General features: G+C 53.0%; 7 protein-coding genes across 7 annotated transcripts; 2 read left to right on the top strand and 5 right to left on the bottom strand.

The window, feature by feature from the left end:
- Positions 1 to 84: 84 nt before the first annotated feature.
- TRIVIDRAFT_45529 (uncharacterized protein) lies at positions 85 to 2,352 on the bottom strand (the record flags this gene model as incomplete). The annotated part of the gene is made up of 5 exons (XM_014102709.1): positions 85 to 296; positions 374 to 561; positions 631 to 813; positions 872 to 1,971; positions 2,044 to 2,352. 5 exons carry the CDS (start codon positions 2,350 to 2,352, stop codon positions 85 to 87), a joined length of 1,992 nt encoding a protein of 663 aa, XP_013958184.1.
- A 581-nt stretch (positions 2,353 to 2,933) lies between these two features.
- On the bottom strand, positions 2,934 to 6,849 carry TRIVIDRAFT_67626 (uncharacterized protein; the record flags this gene model as incomplete). The annotated part of the gene is made up of 3 exons (XM_014102710.1): positions 2,934 to 3,121; positions 3,183 to 5,646; positions 5,707 to 6,849. The coding sequence occupies 3 exons, from the start codon at positions 6,847 to 6,849 to the stop codon at positions 2,934 to 2,936; spliced, it is 3,795 nt and encodes a 1,264-aa protein (XP_013958185.1).
- A 1,136-nt stretch (positions 6,850 to 7,985) lies between these two features.
- On the top strand, positions 7,986 to 10,018 carry TRIVIDRAFT_89472 (uncharacterized protein; the record flags this gene model as incomplete). The annotated part of the gene is made up of 3 exons (XM_014102711.1): positions 7,986 to 8,062; positions 8,138 to 8,189; positions 8,270 to 10,018. 3 exons carry the CDS (start codon positions 8,036 to 8,038, stop codon positions 9,928 to 9,930), a joined length of 1,740 nt encoding a protein of 579 aa, XP_013958186.1.
- On the bottom strand, positions 10,012 to 11,021 carry TRIVIDRAFT_76816 (uncharacterized protein; the record flags this gene model as incomplete). Its single annotated transcript, XM_014102712.1, has 6 exons — positions 10,012 to 10,332; positions 10,397 to 10,497; positions 10,580 to 10,588; positions 10,675 to 10,708; positions 10,815 to 10,853; positions 10,925 to 11,021. 6 exons carry the CDS (start codon positions 10,925 to 10,927, stop codon positions 10,180 to 10,182), a joined length of 339 nt encoding a protein of 112 aa, XP_013958187.1.
- A 505-nt stretch (positions 11,022 to 11,526) lies between these two features.
- TRIVIDRAFT_147167 (uncharacterized protein) lies at positions 11,527 to 11,867 on the top strand (the record flags this gene model as incomplete). The annotated part of the gene is made up of 2 exons (XM_014102713.1): positions 11,527 to 11,622; positions 11,703 to 11,867. The coding sequence occupies 2 exons, from the start codon at positions 11,527 to 11,529 to the stop codon at positions 11,865 to 11,867; spliced, it is 261 nt and encodes an 86-aa protein (XP_013958188.1).
- A 79-nt stretch (positions 11,868 to 11,946) lies between these two features.
- TRIVIDRAFT_76818 (uncharacterized protein) lies at positions 11,947 to 16,097 on the bottom strand (the record flags this gene model as incomplete). Its single annotated transcript, XM_014102714.1, has 3 exons — positions 11,947 to 12,355; positions 12,418 to 13,646; positions 13,704 to 16,097. The coding sequence occupies 3 exons, from the start codon at positions 16,095 to 16,097 to the stop codon at positions 12,193 to 12,195; spliced, it is 3,786 nt and encodes a 1,261-aa protein (XP_013958189.1).
- Positions 16,098 to 16,966: 869 nt separating this feature from the next.
- On the bottom strand, positions 16,967 to 18,842 carry TRIVIDRAFT_45522 (uncharacterized protein; the record flags this gene model as incomplete). The annotated part of the gene is made up of 5 exons (XM_014102715.1): positions 16,967 to 17,715; positions 17,752 to 18,226; positions 18,280 to 18,518; positions 18,587 to 18,674; positions 18,792 to 18,842. 5 exons carry the CDS (start codon positions 18,840 to 18,842, stop codon positions 16,967 to 16,969), a joined length of 1,602 nt encoding a protein of 533 aa, XP_013958190.1.
- Positions 18,843 to 19,041: the final 199 nt, after the last annotated feature.

Raw genomic sequence — 19,041 nt, forward strand, 5'->3', positions numbered from 1 at the left:
ACGTTATTTACACATGTATATACATACACACATCGATGTAGGTACTCTATAATACAATCCAGATTAAGCCTCTTCTGGCCGACTCTATTTTGACAAGAAACTTTGGAACGCCGACTGGTCAATCACCACGTTGCCCACCGCTCTAAGCCTCTTTCTACCCTCTTTCTGCTTCTCCAGCAGTTTTCTCCGTCTGGTGATGTCGCTCGCGTGTAGCTTTGCAAGGACGTCTTTCCGGAAGGGTTTGATGGTTTCTCGGGCAATGACTTTGTTGCCCACAACAGCTTGGATCACGACCTCTGGAAATTAAATTAAAGTTAGCATAAGAGTGGTAATAAGGAATGGGAGATAAAAGTTAGGACTCTTGGAAACTAACCAAACATTTGCCGATCGACATGCTCCTTGAACTTGGTGACCCATTGGCGGCCTAGACGATCAACCTGTGTCGAATGTACCACCCGGCAAATGGCATCGACGGGCTGTCGATTAACAAGCAACTGAAGCTTGACCAGCTTGCTTTGGCGCCAACCTGCGTCCTCGTAATCGAGAGTCGCATAACCTTTTCTACACGAGGGCATTAGGTTTAGTCTAGCAGATTCAATATCAAAGGCAACGACGTAGTGGGAAACTTACGACACGCCCTTTAGCTTTCCAAACAAATCGTCGACTAGCTGTGAGGCGGGAACGTCGTACGACAGAATAACCTGGTCGGTATGGAAAAACTCGAGGCTCTTTTGCTCTCCGCGGTTGCCCTCGCAAAGCTCAATGACTCGGCCGAGGTACTCTTCAGGAACCGTGATTGTCGCTTTGACATAGCTACCAAGGTGAATAAGTTAGCCATCACTCTCTATGCGTGTTACTTTGTAAGGCTTACGGCTCATATAATGTGGCAGCTCTAATCCGGTGATCGCTCGAATCGGGAAACAAAGCTGGATTCTGCACAATCTCCTCTGACTCGTCGGCATACACAATCTTGGTAGGCACAGTAGGCTCCGTGATGATGATGCTCTTGCCGTGCTCCTGTCTCAGACGATCCTGAAACACTGAGCAATGAAGGCTGCCCAGGAATCCAAGACGCCATCCCGACCCAAGAGCCTCGGAAAAGTCCTTTTGCAGCGTCACGCTACGATCGTTGAGCACAAGCTGATTGATGCTATCGGCGAGACGGGTGTAGTCACTCTGGTCGGTAGGAAACGCCGCAACAAACACCATGGGTTTGGGCTCCTCGAAGCCAGGACACGGCTCGACAGCGTCTTCATCTCCGACCGTAGTGAAGGTGTCGCCTAGCTTGGCGTCTTGAATACGTTTCATGCCCGGATTGAAGTACACATAACCGACTTGGCCCGCACGAAGAACCGACTGCGGCGTTGCATTGGGGTACTGGATGCCGACCTGGCCAACCGTGTACTTCATGCCTGTGCCCAGCGACACGACATTGTCTCCAGTCTTGATAGTTCCGTCGAATAGCCTCACCAGAAGGACTACGCCCTTGAAAGTGTCGTACCAAGAATCAACCAGGAGCATCTTCAACGGCTTGTTCTCATCACCAACAGGGTGCGGAATCCCCTCCACCACCGCCGGCAGAAGAGCACCCACGCCCTTGCCCGTCTTTGCGCTCACCAGCACAGCCTTTTTGGGATCCAATTCGAAGCTCGTCTCCATCTGGTCCAGCACACGGGGCACATCGGCCGACGGCATGTCGATCTTGTTGATGACGGGAACCAGCGCCAGATCCTGCGCAAAGGCTAGGTGAAAGTTGGACACGGTCTGCGCCTGGATACCCTGGCTGGCGTCGATCAGGAGTAGCGCACCGCCGCAGCTGGCATACGAACGTGTGACTTCGGCACGGAAATCGACGTGGCCCGGCGTGTCGACGAGATGGAGGAGGTAATCGGCGCCGTTGTGCTTGTATATCATGGTGCACGTCTGCGCCTTGACGGTGATGCCTCGCTCGCGTTCGACATCAAGTTTGTCCTGTAGATATGCCACTGCTCAGTGCCATGGCCTTGGATATGAAGGATGCGTGAATCTGTTGGTTGGACCTACGAGAATCTGCTTGTTCGCATCGCTGGCCGAGATGGTGCCTGTCAGCTCCAGCAGCCGGTCGCTCAGCGTGCTCTTGCCATGGTCAATGTGCGCAACGATGCAAAAGTTTCTGTACCGCTCAATGGGAATTGCAGCAATCCGCGCCTCGAGCTGCGCAGGCGTTGGCTTTGCCTGCGAGGCGAAGCTGCGGTACGGACCTCGAAACAGCGACCATCTAGAGGTGTTGATAGAGGCGTTGAAGCCATGACTGCTGGAATTCCGCAGCCATTCTCGAGTCCAGGCTCGTCCGGCTCTCCCAGCCAGGCTCATCTGGGCATCCACGAAGCTTGCATTGGGCGACTCTGCGATGTCGCTGGTTGCATTGCCGGAGGAAACCAGAAGCTAAACAAAAACTGTGCTCGAGGTGGGCGGATTATTTCCGCACTTGTGAGACCACTGCCCCTCCTTGGTAACTTACCTACCTACAGTATAATACTACTAGGTAGCATCACGATTTACAACTCGATTGCTGTACCAAGAGCTCTTGAAATCGCTTCTCTTTTGTTCGCTCAGGTATGTATGCGCACTCTATCTCGCTCTTTCTTCTATCGCAACAAAGTCCTGCAAATATAATATATACACAGACATGCGTATATCGTCAATGGCTGAATCATCGAAAGCAGCCGCCTCCTCTTCTTCCTGTAACAAGATTCTCTAACACGACATTCATCTACTACATGTCTGCTGAATGTCCCATATAAACGTGCCGTTGCTGGTTCTGTTTCTGTTTCTAATCGTTCCGTCATCATGAACATTATTCCAAGTTTGAGATTAATTATTCCGCCTCTTGATCATTAGGTATCATATTGTATAAAACACAGACAGCAATTCTCTCACATCTCCTCCCCTCTTCACGTCAGAACCCATTCGCTTCCTCTCTTGATGAATTTATCCAGTAAAAGACCGAGGTCCGTCAGGACAAACCGACAGACGTAGAAGCCGAAAAACTCGGCTGCGTGCCGTGTGCAAAGCTCCAAGCCAACTTGGGTCTTGTCCGCATGCCGTAGACCGGGGTCGTCAACCTGCCTTGCGATTTGATCTATGTCCTTTCCGTTAGCACGTTGTAATCATACCGGATAGATTATCTACATGTCACTTACCAACTGCTTGCGCAGCATCAAATAAGCGTGCAAGCGAGCCCATATAATTGGCATTGGGGCCGATGAACTGCGCTTGGCTCACATCTCGCTTGGCTGGGCGACTTGCCGGTTTTGGTGTCATGGGAATAGTCGGTAGTGTCGTCACCTCCTTGACTTCGGCACTGGCACTCCGGTTGCTGTATGATCCTCCCAACCCAACACCCGACGTCTTTGGTCGAAGCCTTCGCCATGAGAAGGCAGAGGCCTTGCCAGACACGCTGCCTGATCGCGGCACATTTGATCCTCCATCACCGTCCATAGAGGCATCCTTGAAGAGAAGGCCGGAGCCCTGGACGCCTACTTCGCTTCCAAGCTTTCGGGTCAGAGTTGATTGTATTTGCTCCAAAACACCCTCGAGGGACTGCATTTCTTCCAACACAGCATCTGCATCTAGAGTGTCAACTTTGGCTAGCTTTAGGAGTGCTGCGGTAAGAAAGTCGCAGTTTGCAATCTTGTCTTCTACATTCTTAATCTTGACTCCCTTCACTCGCCAGACATCTCGCGGCACGAATAGCTTTGTGCTGACGTATCCTCCCTTGGGGTGCACAAGAGTTTGGTAAAGGCATCGCATCAACCAAAAGGGCCGCAACATGAAGTCGTTTGGACAAGGTTCCAGGGGCAAGGGGACGTCTACTGAAACAATTGGACTTTGGGGGCCGGGAGTGGCCGATACGTGGAAGTTGTCCTCAAAAAGATGAAGGCCTGCACCACCCGCCATCTCCATGTTCTCTTTGAACGACGTGATTAGAGGTGTCGGTAGCGCAGGCACAGCAGGTGCCTTGCCAAAGGGATTGTTCATGGGGGTACCAGGAGACACGTCGGAGTTGTCGTCAAGATGCGATACTGACATATTTCTGCTCTTCATGCTTCTCAAACTGGAAGAGGAAAAGTTCTTCCGTAGTCTGTGGATGGAAGGCGAGGCGTTGGGCGCATCTTCTCCTTCCAGCAGCTTCTTCTTGGCGCCCGGCGATCCAGGAGCCTTTGATTCGGATGCATAGCTTTCTGTCGGTATCGGCGGCCTGGCGGGTTGAGAGCTGTCTGTTCGGGCCAGCGCCTCTGTAGGCGGCTCCTGAGTGCTTGGGGATATTTCGTCATCGTCGTAAATAGGCCTGGGGGCCTGTCCGAGATTTGCGGTTTCAATCTTGAGCTGCTTTGGATTCTGTCCAGAGAGTCGACGACTCCGCACTCCGCGCGATGGAGAGCCCGAACCTGCTGATGGTAATTCTGGCAATGCCGAAGTTGGAGGTGGTGCTGCAGGCGCACTGGTGGTGTTAGGAATGGGTGGCCTCTGCGACAAGGCAGAGAAGGATCGGACGCCTGAGATGAAATCCGCCTGTGTCTCATCTTCGTTCCAAGCTTCCTGTTGCTTAGCCGACACTGTTGCGACAGGTGGCTGCTCCATTGTAAAGTCTTCAATGGCAAAGTCGCGTGTAATCTCCTCCAATAGTCTTTCTTCCTCTTCAGATGAATCGTCCTCGTAGAATCCGTCCGGCGTATACTTGTCCTCCTCCTGCAGCTGCTGTAAATTCTGCTGCTGTGCTTGTCGGAGATTCGCCAGCTCATCATAGGCTTCCTGTTCCGTCTGTCTCACTCTTTCGCGTGCTTTTTCCACTTTTTGCAGTACACTTGCCATGGCATCCTCGCTGGTATCTATAGTTTCATAGTCTTCGGGGTCCATGGGCTCAAAGCCGTCGTCGTAGGCAGCTTCGATGGCAGCGTCCAGCGCCGTGTCAAACTCGGCTTCGGTGTTTCCACTGGCAGCTCTAATATGGCGTCGACGGTAGCCAAGCGACGACGTACGTGAATGTACAGAAGACACCGTGGAGGCTCCCGATTCATCGATTGGATCCAACCATGAGCTCTGGGCCCCGTCTAAAATCTCCTGATCGTACGGAGATAGAACAGAATCGCTAGGCTGTCTTTGGTGGCCGTGATGCTGTGTATGCTGCTGGTACTGATAAGGTTCGTGCGGCGGCAGCTCTGCAAACATATCATCGCTACTCGTCTTGGCTGGCGTCTGCGAGCGAGGCGATAGAGGGGGCACCGCATACTGGGCCTCCTGGTTCTGTGCGCGAAGGTCCTCAGTAGAGCGCAGACGCCTAGGCGCCCGAGAAAACGACGATTGCAACAGCCCCGGTTCTAAATTACGAGCGGGCTGCAGTCTATCCATTGTTGTATAACCGGTAGTTTGCTGCCATTGGTGTGCCGGTGGCCCTGAAATGGGAGAGCTGTCTCCCCCAATGTAGCTTACAATTCGTGCCGTCTCGATCCTGGGAGCCTCCTCCATCATCTCGTAGTCCTGATGCATGTATATGGACGCGCTGTAATCTTCACTTTCTGGCCGCGCGGGTAGAGCCTTGACAGTCTCATCCTGCCAAGGGCCCATTTGGTCCAGTTCATCGATGCGGCTGGTGTATGTTTGGCGCTGTACGTTCCATGTTAGCCAAATATGGCGTGACTCTCTTCCTTGTGATTCAAGACTTACAATAGCTTCAAGTTTCCGCTTATCCTCGTCCCCCGCTGTTCGGTCAAGCACCTGCTGCAACAAGTCACATGCCTCAGAGTAGGCCTCTCGAGCGCCTTCGAAATTCTGAGCATTGTCAAGCTGCACTGCCGTGTTGGCCTTTTGCAGCGCGCGAGAAAGCATTGCCTTTTGGGAGGGATTTTTTTGGGCGCGGGGCTTGCCCAGATCTCTGCTGCTCTTCCCTGAGTGGTCCCTAGAGTGGCCCCGAGGAGCGTATGGATCGTGGCTCTGCTCGTGCGGCATTCTGGCGGTAGACGACGTCGTCGTGGCGGGATTTGCGTATGGGTTGGGCGACATGGAGCGTAGGTGGTTGCTCTCGTAATGCCTCATGGACATGCTCGACTCTGTCCTCATTGAATACGCCAGTGTGGGAGTTTCGCTGCGCCCTGACGCGGCGAAGTGGCTTCGATCGGTTCGTTGCGGGTGATGCGGCAGCGCCTCAACGGCAGCAGGAGCAGACGAACCGTGAAAAGCACCAACTACAGCCTCGATACTGGCGCGGCGGGTATAAGACGAGTTGGAGAGAGTATGAGAATGCGAATGGGAGCCAGACGCCTGGCGAGAGGCATAAGGGGACGTGCGACTCGAGGAAGACGAAACGGACGAGGTCGACCAGCGGTTTCGGGAGCGAGAGCCTTGCTGCGGCGATGCTCCGGTGGTGGCGCCCCTGCTTGGATGCGACGACGGAGTTGACGGCCGCTTGAGACTGACGGGGGGGTGCACGGTGTCGCGATGCGTTTGCTGGAGTGGATTGCCGCTATTGTTGCCAATACTAGCAGGAGAAATGGTATGAGTAGTGGTATGAGTAGCACGGATGGCGGCGGTAGTGGTAGTGGGCGACGGCAACACGTGCGACGGCTGGATCAGCGACGAGCTTCGCGGCAGGCGGACGGACGAGAAGACGGAGCGCGGGACTGGCGTGATGCTGTCAAGGCCTGGAGCCTCTCGTGAGGGTGGGTTAAGATTAGGATTATGCGATATTGATATTGGAGGTGGTGGAGGCGGCGGCGGCGGCGACGACGGTGGTCTAGAGAGATTTGGTCGGCTGGCTGCGTCTACCTGGCCGGTGATGATGCTGTCGCCAAAGGGATGCGATTGCTGCATGCTCAGCGAGTTGCTGGACTGGTGCGGGCTCCCGTCTCAGCCAATAGTCGCCTCTTCCGGCCAATCTTACTCGTACAACGTGGGTCGGGCTTGGATTGGATATGGAGATGGATATCGCGCGTGTTTGGCAGACGGCCATGACCACAGAACAGAACAACACAAAACCGAAGCGTCTCTTGGCTCTTTATCCGCTGCGAGGCGAGGCTGATGACAGTCGCCAGATCTCGGGAGGATGCCAGAGAAGGAGAGCTCGTAGATCTGCTCCCACGACGGCTTGTCCTATCCAGAAGTCGCTCCACGGGGACGAGAAAATCGGGGATTTGGACGTTCCCTGTGCTGTGGATCGTGGGGAGGCCAGTTTGGGAGTTGCGGCAAGGCAGGTCAGTGGTTGCTGCATATGCTGCTATGTACCGGTACCTTGGCGATGATCAGGGCCCGGCGAACCGCCCACTGATCACTTGTGGTTGGGCGCTCACCGCCGTACGGGAGACGGAGTACCCGTCTTCTGGTGCCTGTCTGGTGCCTGGCCGCCTGTAATACAGCACTACTGCACTAATACCTACCGCACTGCTGTGTTCGTGCAAAAACTGTATCGTGCGACTACTGCACGAGTATTGATTGTGCTCCCTTGCTAGTGGTATTACCGCTGTCAGGTCCGCCGCCGCCGTGGCTGCCATGCCAGGCCTGGAAACCCCCTGGATGGCGGATGGTGCCAGTTCGCTTGAAGCTGCATCAGATGGCTATTTCTGCTAGTGCCAGAGGCTAGGCGGGCAATCAATCACGACAGGCCAGTGCCGCTACATGGAGCCCTTAAAACCGACCCCTAACCCATCACGTCTCGTCCCCTTTTTCGACCCCTGGCTGCTGGGCGGGTACTAGTACTTATCCGTTCCAAGTAGGAAATGCCAGGCTCTCACGCTCCCAATTGGTCAATGCGACCTTGACTTTGTTTGGCAGGCCCTGGCCCAGCCCTGTTTCGGCCTAGCACCCCGTTAGTGCAGTAATGGCCCCCTTTACAGGATGAATCCCCAGTAGAGCCCTATCGATTCGAGGAATTGCCGTAATTGAAGGACAGGGGCCGCGATAAAGGCGAGCTGAGCTATGCCTTGTATGAGCTTACTTGCATAGCAGCGACACGACTTTTTGGCTGCCGGACGAAAACACGAAAGACGTTGCTTGAATCAGAATGGCGAACGTTGATGATCTTTTCAAGGTATGAAATGAAATCGCAGGAATTGCCGGTACGCTCCAAGGACCAATTGAACAGGTATGCTAACCGCCGCCCCAGGCATCTGGCTCCATCGGAAAGCGGAAACTCGACCAGCCCATTCGTGATCCCAGTAAGTTTGATATACTCGTACATTAAAAGTTGTGAGCTAGCTTTGAAAATGATGCTAACGAGTGGTGATTCCTGCACCAGATGAAATCTACAAGGCGACCAAGCTGACCGACAGAAGCTCCAATCGCCATGCCCAGGTCGAAGATGATGTAGAGAACCCCGCCGATGACGACGATTTCGGGCCCGAGTTGCCACCAGAAGACGACGAGGGCGACGACGAGGAAGGTCGCTTCTTTGGCGGCGGCATCACCAAACAAGAATCAGAAATCCTCGATTTCGTCGACAAGGCCGATGCGGGCGGTGATTTGGACAAGATCGACAGCGCCTGGCTCAGAAGAACGGCGCTCAACCTCGAAAAGCTCATCACCAAGAACTCGGAGCTGCGCTCCCGGTTCGAGGACCAGCCGCACAAGTTCATCGACAGCGAGGCCGATCTCGATGCCGAAATCAAGAACCTCTCGCTCTTGGCCGAATCCTCCGAGCTGTACGGGGAGTTTGTCAAGCTGGGAAGCGCGGGGAGCTTGGTCAGTCTGCTGACGCACGAGAATACGGACATTGCGATTGATGCGATTGAGATCATCGGCGAGCTCACGGACGACGATGTTGTCACGGAGACGGAGCAGTGGGACACTCTGGTTGGCGCGTTGATTGACAGCGACCTGTTGAGTCTGCTAGTCTCCAACCTGACCCGCTTCAACGAAGACGACGAGTCTGATCGCACAGGCGTATACCATTCTCTCAGCGTATTGGAGAATCTCAGCTCTCAGAAAGCCGTCGCCACCCGGATGTGCGAGGAGGAAGCCCTGATAAAATGGCTGCTGCAGCGCATTCAGCGCAGCGAATCATCCGTAACTCAGAACAAGCAGTACGCCGCCGAGGTGCTGGCCATCCTCGCCCAGGCAGCTCCCGAAAACCGGGAAAAGCTCGTCAGCTTGGATATTATCGATATCATGCTGCAGCTAGTTGCTCCGTACCGTCGACGAGATCCGGAAAAAGGTGGCCCGGAGGAGGAATTCGTGGAGAATCTATTCGAGAGTCTCACCTGTCTAGTCGATGCTCCCGCGGGGAGAGCCAAGTTCCTCGAGGCCGAGGGAACTGAGCTCTGTCTTATCTTGATCAAAGAGAGCAAGGCGGCAAAACACCCATCATTACGCTTGCTAGACCACGCGACGGGCGGCACAACCAGCGCTGAGATATGCCAACGAATTGTCGAGGCAGGAGGCTTGAAAACAACATTCACAATGTTTAACAAGAGCCACGACCAGCGCCTCATTGGGCCCTTGCTCTCTATATTCGCTTCCATGCTACGCTTTCTACCAGCCGATTCCCCAGAACGCATACGCTTGCTAGCAAAGTTCGTCGAGAAGGAATACGAGAAGACTGCCAAGCTAGTGAAGCTACATAGAGATTATACCACGCGCATAAAAGCCGCCGAAGAGGAGCATCGGCAGGAACCGGCGCGCTCTGGCGATGCAGAGGAGGACCGCGAGATACAGCTGCTCTCTCGGAAAATGGACGCCGGCTTGTTCAACCTCCAGCTCGTCGACGTCATTTTGGCGTGGCTCGTCGCCGAGGATGGGGGCGCAAACCAGAAGATTAAGCGGCTGTTGGCAGAAACAGACGATGACTTTAAGTCGATCCAGAAGACGCTCAAGGAGCAATTGGACGAGTTGGATACCACCGAGGAAGACAGCAAGGATATGGGCGAGATGCTGAGCACTCTGATAGATTTCCTCAACTAATTAAATCAAGTCTGGTTTGGGGTAGCCAGCAAACTGAGGGAAAACGGACAAGTTAAATAATGAGCAAATGTAATTTTTTTTGGGTTTCAAGTATAAATTAATGTGCAAACCTGGTCGAACAAATAGTCTCGACAAGTATCTTATGTTCCAGCAATTCCCCTCCAATCGCTTGTATCGAATGTCAATCGCGCCCAGCCATCTCAGTATACGCCCCCATCACCATTAACTGCCATTCATCGGAACCTCAGCTCACGCAGCCACGGGCTTCACCTCGAACACGGCATCCAGGAGGTTCTTGACAACGGTAGCCTGGTTCTTCTTGCCCGCCTCCTTGATCACCTCAATCTGCTTCTCGGCCTCCTTGTTCGCCTCCTGCTCGGCGGCCTCGTTGCCCTTGCTATGCTGCAGCGATGCGTTAGCGGTCGTAGGGGGGGGAGTAAGAAAGTAGCTGCGGGTTCTGTCGTACCTCGGCCTCGAATTTCTTGAACTCGTCCTCCTTGCTGGCCTTGTATTCGGCGATTTCCTTCTTGGCTTCGTCACGGGCTTCCTTGACGCGCTTGGTGCGGACTGCAGAGCGTTCGGTGTCAGATTTCAGCATTGCTTTGTTTCGGATTTGTGTGTTTGGATATATCGATGCGGGATTACTCACATTCTCGAGCTGCACAGACGCGACCGCCAGTTAGTTTCTTTGTCTCTTTATAGCAAGCAAGCAAGCAAGCAAGCAAGGCTGGGTGTCCAACATACCCCTCTGTACAATCTTGGATGCCTCCCTCTCAGCCTAGAGAAACACAATCAGCACCTCGAAGCAACGCAACCGCTGCATCGCCATCCATCGAGAGAGCAGCCAAAGGGTGCGCAGTGCATCCGCATCGTCGTCAACGTACATCGAGGAGAGTCTGGATACCGGCCGAGTTCTGTGCAGACTGTCCCATTTCCCGCCGTCAGCTATTCCGAAGCTAATGCTAATGCTCACGCAGCGTTTGCGCGCACTCACCATTGTTGCAAAGTGTAGATTGAAAGGACTCGCTCAAATTAGAAGAAAGAAGAAACCGGGCAAAGGGGGGGAGATGCAATTCCGTCGAGGGTTTTTGAGAAAAGCGCAGAGGTGGTATGTCGCAACTAAGGTTGGTTGATGGTAGTTGGCGCAGCTCCGATGCAATGCAGGCAGAGGATAGAGGCATCGATCTTAGGTAATGCCCGCTGTCGTCACAGCTCGGCGTGGCTCGGCGTTAGAAGTGTGTTCCTAAAGTAGCTTTTCGCAGCTTGGCTAACAGCTAGAGACTAATATTACGTTGTTGGGCTGTTAGTGAATGCAGCCGGGGGTACTTTGCCTCTAGCTAAATCGACGATCTGACCACTCACGACGCAGCTCTAAATTCTTCATTCTCATCCTCATGCTATTATATCGTATACATATAATTCATCACCCACGCTCATACATTCAGCCACTCAACCCCTGGTTACTTCTTTGGGCCTCTTAAGTGAAAGAAATACCATCAAATCTTCGAGACAACTTCTTCTCTCTGCTAATTCATCCCCCAAACAAAAGCAATTCCCTACATAAAAACTCAACTACCGCCTCTCATATAAATCATCATGTCTTCCGCATCGAAAATCTCCCTCGCCGCAACATCCTTCTTCGCCGCCGGCGTCATTGTATTCGTCCACTTCCAGCAAAAAGCTGAACAAGCCGTACGCCTCTCCTCTCTTGTCCCTCTCCTCACTACTGCCTCGACCCCTTGGATTACCGCCCTGCTAACACAGCGACAAAGGCGATGCATGCGGGCGTTGTCCGTGACATGGAGCAGCAGCGAATCAAACGAGAGCGTCAACTGGACTTTGACATGCAGCGCGCTTTGGAGGAGGAGTACAAGCGTGAGCAAAGCGTTCACAGCTCACTAGAACCTCTGAACAAAGCCCCTGCCCCTTCGAGGTAACAACAGCAGACATTTGACATCTTGCAATCACTACCTACGACACAATACGAGCAAAGATAGACGTGCTTCTTTTTTTTATAACTTTCTTCATTGTATTATTCTTTCTACATGTACAATCATACTCTCCGCTCAGCATTCATCTCGCTGGCGCAGCAATGGGAGCGAGACGTCCCGTATCCATTTTTGTCATAGAGCAATTTCCACCCTCTTCCGTTCTCCAAGAAACAAAGCATAAAGCAAAAAAGGGAGTCCCGCAAAACATTTTTTTGTGAATCTTGCGGCAATAATAATATGCAGCTTGTATAAGCCAATGCTCTCCAAGATTTTACCTGACAGACGCGCCAGACCGGTTTGTGAACATGCGGGCTGCAATATTCATGGATTGGAGCTCCTGGAACAAGAGCTTAGCAGCATAAGGGATGTGAATCTGCGCAATCTTGGTCTTGTTCTTGCATGGTCGACACTCGAACGATTGTTTAGATAGGTTGCTAGAGACATATATTAGCATCATGACAGGCAGACAAAGAGTAAAAGGAAAGACAAAACGTACGCAATGGGCGTCATGAGTCCACAAATCTCGCAAATGTGAACTCGGAAGGCGTCAGACACCTCGAACAATCGCTCCTTGAGGAAGGATGCAGCACCGTGAGCAATCATACAATCACGCTCCATTTCTCCGAATCGAAGACCACCATCTCTAGCACGACCCTCCACGGGCTGTCTGGTCATGATCTGCACGGGACCACGGGCACGGGCGTGAATCTTGTCGTCCACCATGTGACGGAGTCGCTGGTAGTATGTCGGTCCGAAGAACACCTGGGCTCTCAGCTTGCGGCCCGTATGGCCATTGTACATGATCTCAAAGCCTCGTGACTGGTAGCCATGCTTTCGCAACAGTTCCGAGACCGAGTCGACCGTGACATCCGTAAAGGGAGTAGCATCACCCTCCATACCCTCCAGCGTAGAGACCTTACTTAGGAGACACTCAATCAAGTGAGCGATTGTCATACGGGATGGAATGGCGTGAGGGTTGATGATAATATCTGGAGTCACACCTTCTCTTGTGAAGGGCATGTCCTCCTGTCGGTAAGTAACACCAATAGTGCCCTTCTGACCGTGACGAGAGGCGAACTTGTCTCCAATCTGGGGAATCTTGGTCGTTCGGACACGGACCTTGACGTATTTGACATTGTCCGCGTTCACTGTCACAATGACCGAGTCGACGATGCCGTTCTCGGTACTACGCAGAGGGGTTGAGATATCTCGTCTCTGGTGCATAGTCGTCCGGGTACCGAGATCTTGTGTCTCGGCATCAATCGGCGCCGTCTTGCCAATAATGATATCCTCACCAGATACTCGGACACCAGGGGCGACGATACCGTCTTCATCCAGCTTGTCATATGTTCCGTGCTTCATGCGGAGGGTGTTTTGGTGGAACGGCTTCTCAAACACTTCAGTGTAGTTCAAGCCAACCTTTTTCTCCTGGTCCGAGTACGATCGGAAGAAGAGACTTCGGAAGAGACCTCTGTCAATACTGCTCTGGTTCATAATGACGGAATCTTCCTGGTTGTAGCCAGAGTAACAGGCAATGGCTACAATAGCGTTTTGTCCAGCGGGCAACTCGCGGAATTTCAAAAACTCCATGGATCGAGTGGTACCCAGCGGCTTCTGGGGGTAGTACAGGATATTGGCCATGGTGTCCATGCGCCGGGAATAGTTCGTGAGGAAGAAACCCATAGCTTGCTTGCCCATGGCAGATTGGTAAGTGTTACGGGGGGACTGTGCACGCCATTAGCAATTGCTTTGAGAGCAAAATCGGAAGGGTTGACGACATACCTGGTTATGATCGGGGAAAGGAATGATACTAGCACAGATGCCCAAGATCATGCTTGGGTGAATCTCGCAATGTGTGTACATGTGGGTTGTTGGGTTGGTCTTCGTCTTTAGTCGCTTGTTCGGATCATCTCCCATGTCTTCATCGGTAGAGATACCGGCTTTCTGAAGACGATACAGCTCGAGATCCTCTGGTGTCATGCAAATCATCGACGTCTCCTCTTCTTCGGCGTCGAGATATTCAACCGCACCAGCCCTGATTAGTCCCTCCCATCCAATCTTCATGCTCGGGTCTTCCGGAGGTTCAGCTTGCTCCTTAGCCAATCTGTTGACGAGCTCCTTAGTTAATACCAGGTGGCCCTTGTTGATGCCTGTTTCAGGGTCATCCTCCTGCTGAACGGTAAATACAGGTCGCATGACACGGCCTGCATCGGAAAAGATTTTGAATTCCTGGTCTCGAATCTCTCTCACGAGAGAGACTTCATACTGCAGATAGGATTTGCGACGAGTGTCTAGAACCTGGTTCACCAGATGCTTAGGGTCTTGGTGAACTCCAACCCAGACACCGTTCACGAAAATCTTGGTAGCATGAGGATATCGCAGCGGCTCGTACTCTTCGACGACTTCCATACCTCTGTTGATCATGAACTCAATCAGTGGTTCGGAGGGAGAACCGACACTGACGTAGCACATCAGAGACAAGTTTTTGACCAGACCACAAGCCTGTCCTTCGGGTGTCTCGGCTGGACACACCAAACCCCAATGCGTGTTGTGAAGCTGTCGAGGCTTCGCCAGCTTACCATCTCTTCCAATGGGGGTGTTGGTACGACGCAAATGTGATAGGGTCGAAGCAAACGTGTAACGGTTAAGCACCTGAGACACACCGGCAGTTGAGCTCATGGCCTTCTTCTGATCACCCCAGTTTCCAGTGGCAAGCGAATACTTCAATCCGTTTGAAAGTGTGCCGGGCTTGATACCAACGGCAAGGTTGAAGTGTCGGTTGCCCTCGACGCAACGTCTCAGATAGTTGGCCAATTCGGTGTTCATCCTTCGCATGATACCACGGAACAATTTAGCCAACAGGGGACCAGCCAGATCCAGACGCTTCTTTCCAAAGTGGTCACGATCGTCAGGCTCTCTTCTTCCGAGCGCGCATTGCAGCAGCTTGTGTACCATGTATCCCAGGAAGAATGCCTTTCTGGTTTCACTGCCTTCCGTCTGGGAAATGTGAGGAAGCGTCTCCTTCTGAAGGATATCCTTGGCCACGCGAACACGCTTCTCACGACCGAGACCAGCCTGGTCTCGGTTTCCTCGCTTTCCGATGAAATCGAGAGCAACCTCTCGGTCCTGGACACAGAAAGCCTCCTCAATGCAAGGTCGAAGCATCTCCAGCATCTGGCTGTCGTTGCGGTCGTAGCAAATGTGGTTCAGGATATCTTCATCAGAAACGACACCCAGGGCACGGAAGACAATGGCGACGGGGAGATCTGACTTGACAAAGGGGAGGGTGGTGTGGATAGTCTGGCCAAAGCCACCACGAGCAGAGTCTCCCTTTCCGTACAGCTTGAGCATCATGCTGGAGATGAGCCGTGAGCCCTTTTCCAAAGCACTTCGGATTTCAGCCGTGTACGTATAGGCACTGGGCTGGGCCTTTTTGAAAACTTGAACGATATTGGCAGCGGATCTCTCTTGGGCGATGAGAACCTTCTCACTGCCGTTGATAACAAAGTAGCCACCCTGATCGTAGGGACATTCGTTGACAAGGAACAGGCTATCGTCCTGTTCACGGCTCAGATGACAAATCTTGGATTTGACCATGATGGGCAACTTGCCAACAAAGACCATGTCCTTCCAATCATCAGACTTGCCAACATTGTCATCCTCGCCGTTTTCCTCCTCTTCCCACTCAAGCTTTGTAGGGTGTTCGCCGGTCCTTGCATATTCCTCCTGTTGAGCATCGTCCATCTCATGGAGGGGAACCTCCCTCTCGACGGCGGCCGACACTTTTTTGGTGATCTTGATGTAGAGCGGACTGGCATACGTCAAGTTGCGGTCTCGGCACTCGTAAGGGAGCAGAGAAGTCACAGTTCCGTCCGTTTCACTGATAGTGGGACGTGACACCATGACGCTTCCAAACTTGATCTCATATCGACGAAGGGCTATTGTTCGGCCGGGTGGCGAAGGAGGGTTTGGCTGGTCGAGTGTGATGGTGGAGTATTCGTTTACCAGATCCTGGATCGTCGTCTGCGTGAACTCGTCGAAGGAGTCAGTCTGCTGCGAAACAAGGCCCTTGGTTTCGAAGAAGGAGGAGATGACGGTCCAGCAATCCTCGGGCGTGATTCCTTCATCCTCGTCCCCGTAGTTCTCGTAGTCGTAGTCGTCCTCGTAGTCGGCCATGGCGGCGGTACGAGATGGAATTAAGATTGATAAGTAGTAGAATTCGGTCTATTCAAGTCCTCCTCTGGGCCAATGTCCCAGCTCAGCTCAGCTCAAAGCAACTCTCGTGGGTGCAGCCTCGTCCTCGCGCCGTGGAGGGACCGCTCGATCCAGGAAGCTCTAGACGAATCAGCAGCGATGCTAATGCCTGTCACCAAACGAGCATCTGCGAGCGATCCCGGCAAAAAGAGTCCCCTTCACACTCAAAGAGCTCCTACGGGACTAGCGGTTGCGCACGATGAAAGTTGATGGGGGAGAGCAACGACTTTTTTTTTCGTCGTGATGATTTTCCAAGGCAAAAGGGATCCCGCCAGATGCTGCGGCGCGCGACGTGCTTAGTGAAGCCTTGGGCCAGTGCCGACTAGGACTAGCGCCCCGGTAAAACAATGGAGACTTTGTAATCACATCGCGGTTACATAAGCATGATTTACTTTCAAGAAGTTGAACTCAAATACCTTATGCATCTAGGAGAGGTGAAGTATATCTAAGTACCTGGTATAGAAATGAAGAGATGAAGAATTACAGTTTCGATCGTCTTCAATTACACTTCCGGCAGGTTATTTTTAGTGTATTTCTATTCTACGAGTTCATCAGCCTCCACTTTGCCGCAAAGTATCTGCTAATGAATCAATCCAACCGTGAAGCAATGATATCATTTCCATGGGCCGCATATTGTATTGTAAATCATTTATTAAAGTCGCTGTTGCAGCTATATTATCCCCTTATACTGCTATGAAGAACACCTCTCTATATCCTAACCGGCATTATGTCAAAAGTGTTTCGACCATACCGCCATTATCCAGCTCAGGCATATTGCTATCAAAGCACCCTCAGGGTTCCGTGTGTACTATAAGCCCCATTCCCTGTGCAATTTTGCGGGCTAGAGCTTTCTTCAGATACCATTCTCTCGCTAGAGATCGCGTCATCTTCGCAAACGCAGCGGGGGATATGCGGCCCCTCTCAACAGCACGCCCAAGCATAAAGATGGCGTCGCCTAGTGCTCTTTCTTCTGCCACTACCCTGTACAGTTGATTCGATACTACCGTCGGGGCTACTAATAATTCATCGATATCTGGGACCACGTGGCTCCTCGATCCTTCAATCACAGCATCTGCCTTGCGCAGAGCATCATGAAGAATATTTGTGTTGGAAGTGATGATACTAGAAAACTGTGTAAGCTGACCCATCTCAGCTTGTATGGCGGACATTGCAGATAGCATGGCAGCTTGCTGGGCCTCTAATCCGGCCATGCTGGACTCATTCTGCTGTCGACTGCGTTGCCGGATAGACGCTAGAGTCTGGGCGAGCTGCCTGAGAAGGGCATCTTTTTCGGGGTTCGGAGGAATAGGGGGGGCCTCGATGGCGCGTGACGATATTTCCAAATTGAGTGCGTCATCAAGAAGGTTCGGAGGGGGTGGTGATTTCTGATGGATAGGTTGAGGCTGAAGCTGGTGCTGCTGAGGGGGAATTCTATCCCATGCCTGCTGCTGCGGCTGCTGCTGCGGCGGCGGTTGCCATTGTCTCTGTGGCGGTAATTGCCCCTGTGCGTCGAAATGACCATTGTATCCTGGGCTTGGTCCTAATGGTTGGAATTGGGGTAAAGGTTGCGGATGACCCTGGGGGGGAGAGTGAGGGGGGGCGGGTCCTTGAGCGTTGGCATACTGAGGTAGAGGTTGAGCTTGAGGTTGATATGGTGGTCTAGACGTTTGGGGTTGAGGCGGCAAGGGAGGAGCCGATTCATATCTAGAAGGCATTCCGGAGCTGGGAGGGCTGGGGGAAGCGAGATGGGGGTGAGGTGGAATCGGCGGGGGGGAGCGAACATCCTGACGAGGAGCTTCTTGGTGAGGAGCTTCTTGGTGAGGTTTAGGAGGTGGAGGTGGTGGGCGAGATTCCGCTTGAATAGGAACAGGGTGAGCAGGCGAAGACGTCGAGGCAGGAGGCCTTTCTGGGGGATGAGGTGTAATCGGAGGCGGCTCCTGGGCGGGAGGCGGGCTCTGGGCTGTTGGTCGAGGCTGCTGGCGCGAGATGACCGGCGGCTCCTTTGCAAAGACGTCGCTCAAGACGGAAAGAAAGTCGTTTAAGCTTGATTTCTGCGCGGCAAAATCAGACATGTTTCTTTGAATTATGCGGACATGTGACTTACATCCCAAAAGTCGCCCCAGCCAGCCAGATACGGGTGATAGACCTGGCCCTGGGGATCGACATGCTGGCCCGGGCGAACCATCATCGTCTCCGTTGGCGTCACATACACCAGCGGTGCCTCGCGAGGATATGCATGTGGCACCCATATTGAAATGGGAAACCTGTACGTGGTGCCGCGGAAGAGGACTGGGATTGTGCCCGTCAAGTGCACCAGGAGGGCACTTGCGCCATTGGGGAAGGCTGTGAGTCGGCTTGTCAGTTCCGGGGCGCGAATAGAAGTAGAGGCAATCGAAGGGTGGTAATCGTACTGTGCACATCGGTTCGTGGAGCGAGCGTTGGGTATCGTGCGAGGACGGTGGCGACATCGTTGTAGGTGCGATTCACATCGTGATATTCCTGTTGGGTGGTGATGGTCAGATGCGGGGTGTTTCTGGTGCTTGACACGGCACAATATTGGGGGAGCCTCTATTGAGAAAAGAGATGGAGGCAACAAAAGACAATACAGGCACATACACTTGTCAAGACGCTATACAGCCAGTTGAGCACATGCTGTTGGACAGGCATCGTGGTGACGATGCTGGAGAGGCATGCAGTGGACAAGAGGCTGAGTTGGAGCTACATTCGCTGGATCCACGGATGACGACTTTGGAGCTCCGAGCTTTGGGTGGCACACGGACCCCACAGGGCAGGTTCCAGCGCCTTGTGGGGGCCTAAAGCCCTGTAGGCCGCCGCGCTTGATTCGCTAGAGAGGCTGCAGGATTTC

The sequence above is a fragment of the Trichoderma virens genome (assembly GCF_000170995.1).
Source record: "Trichoderma virens Gv29-8 chromosome Unknown TRIVIscaffold_5, whole genome shotgun sequence".
Classification (NCBI taxonomy): Eukaryota; Fungi; Ascomycota; class Sordariomycetes; order Hypocreales; family Hypocreaceae; genus Trichoderma; species Trichoderma virens.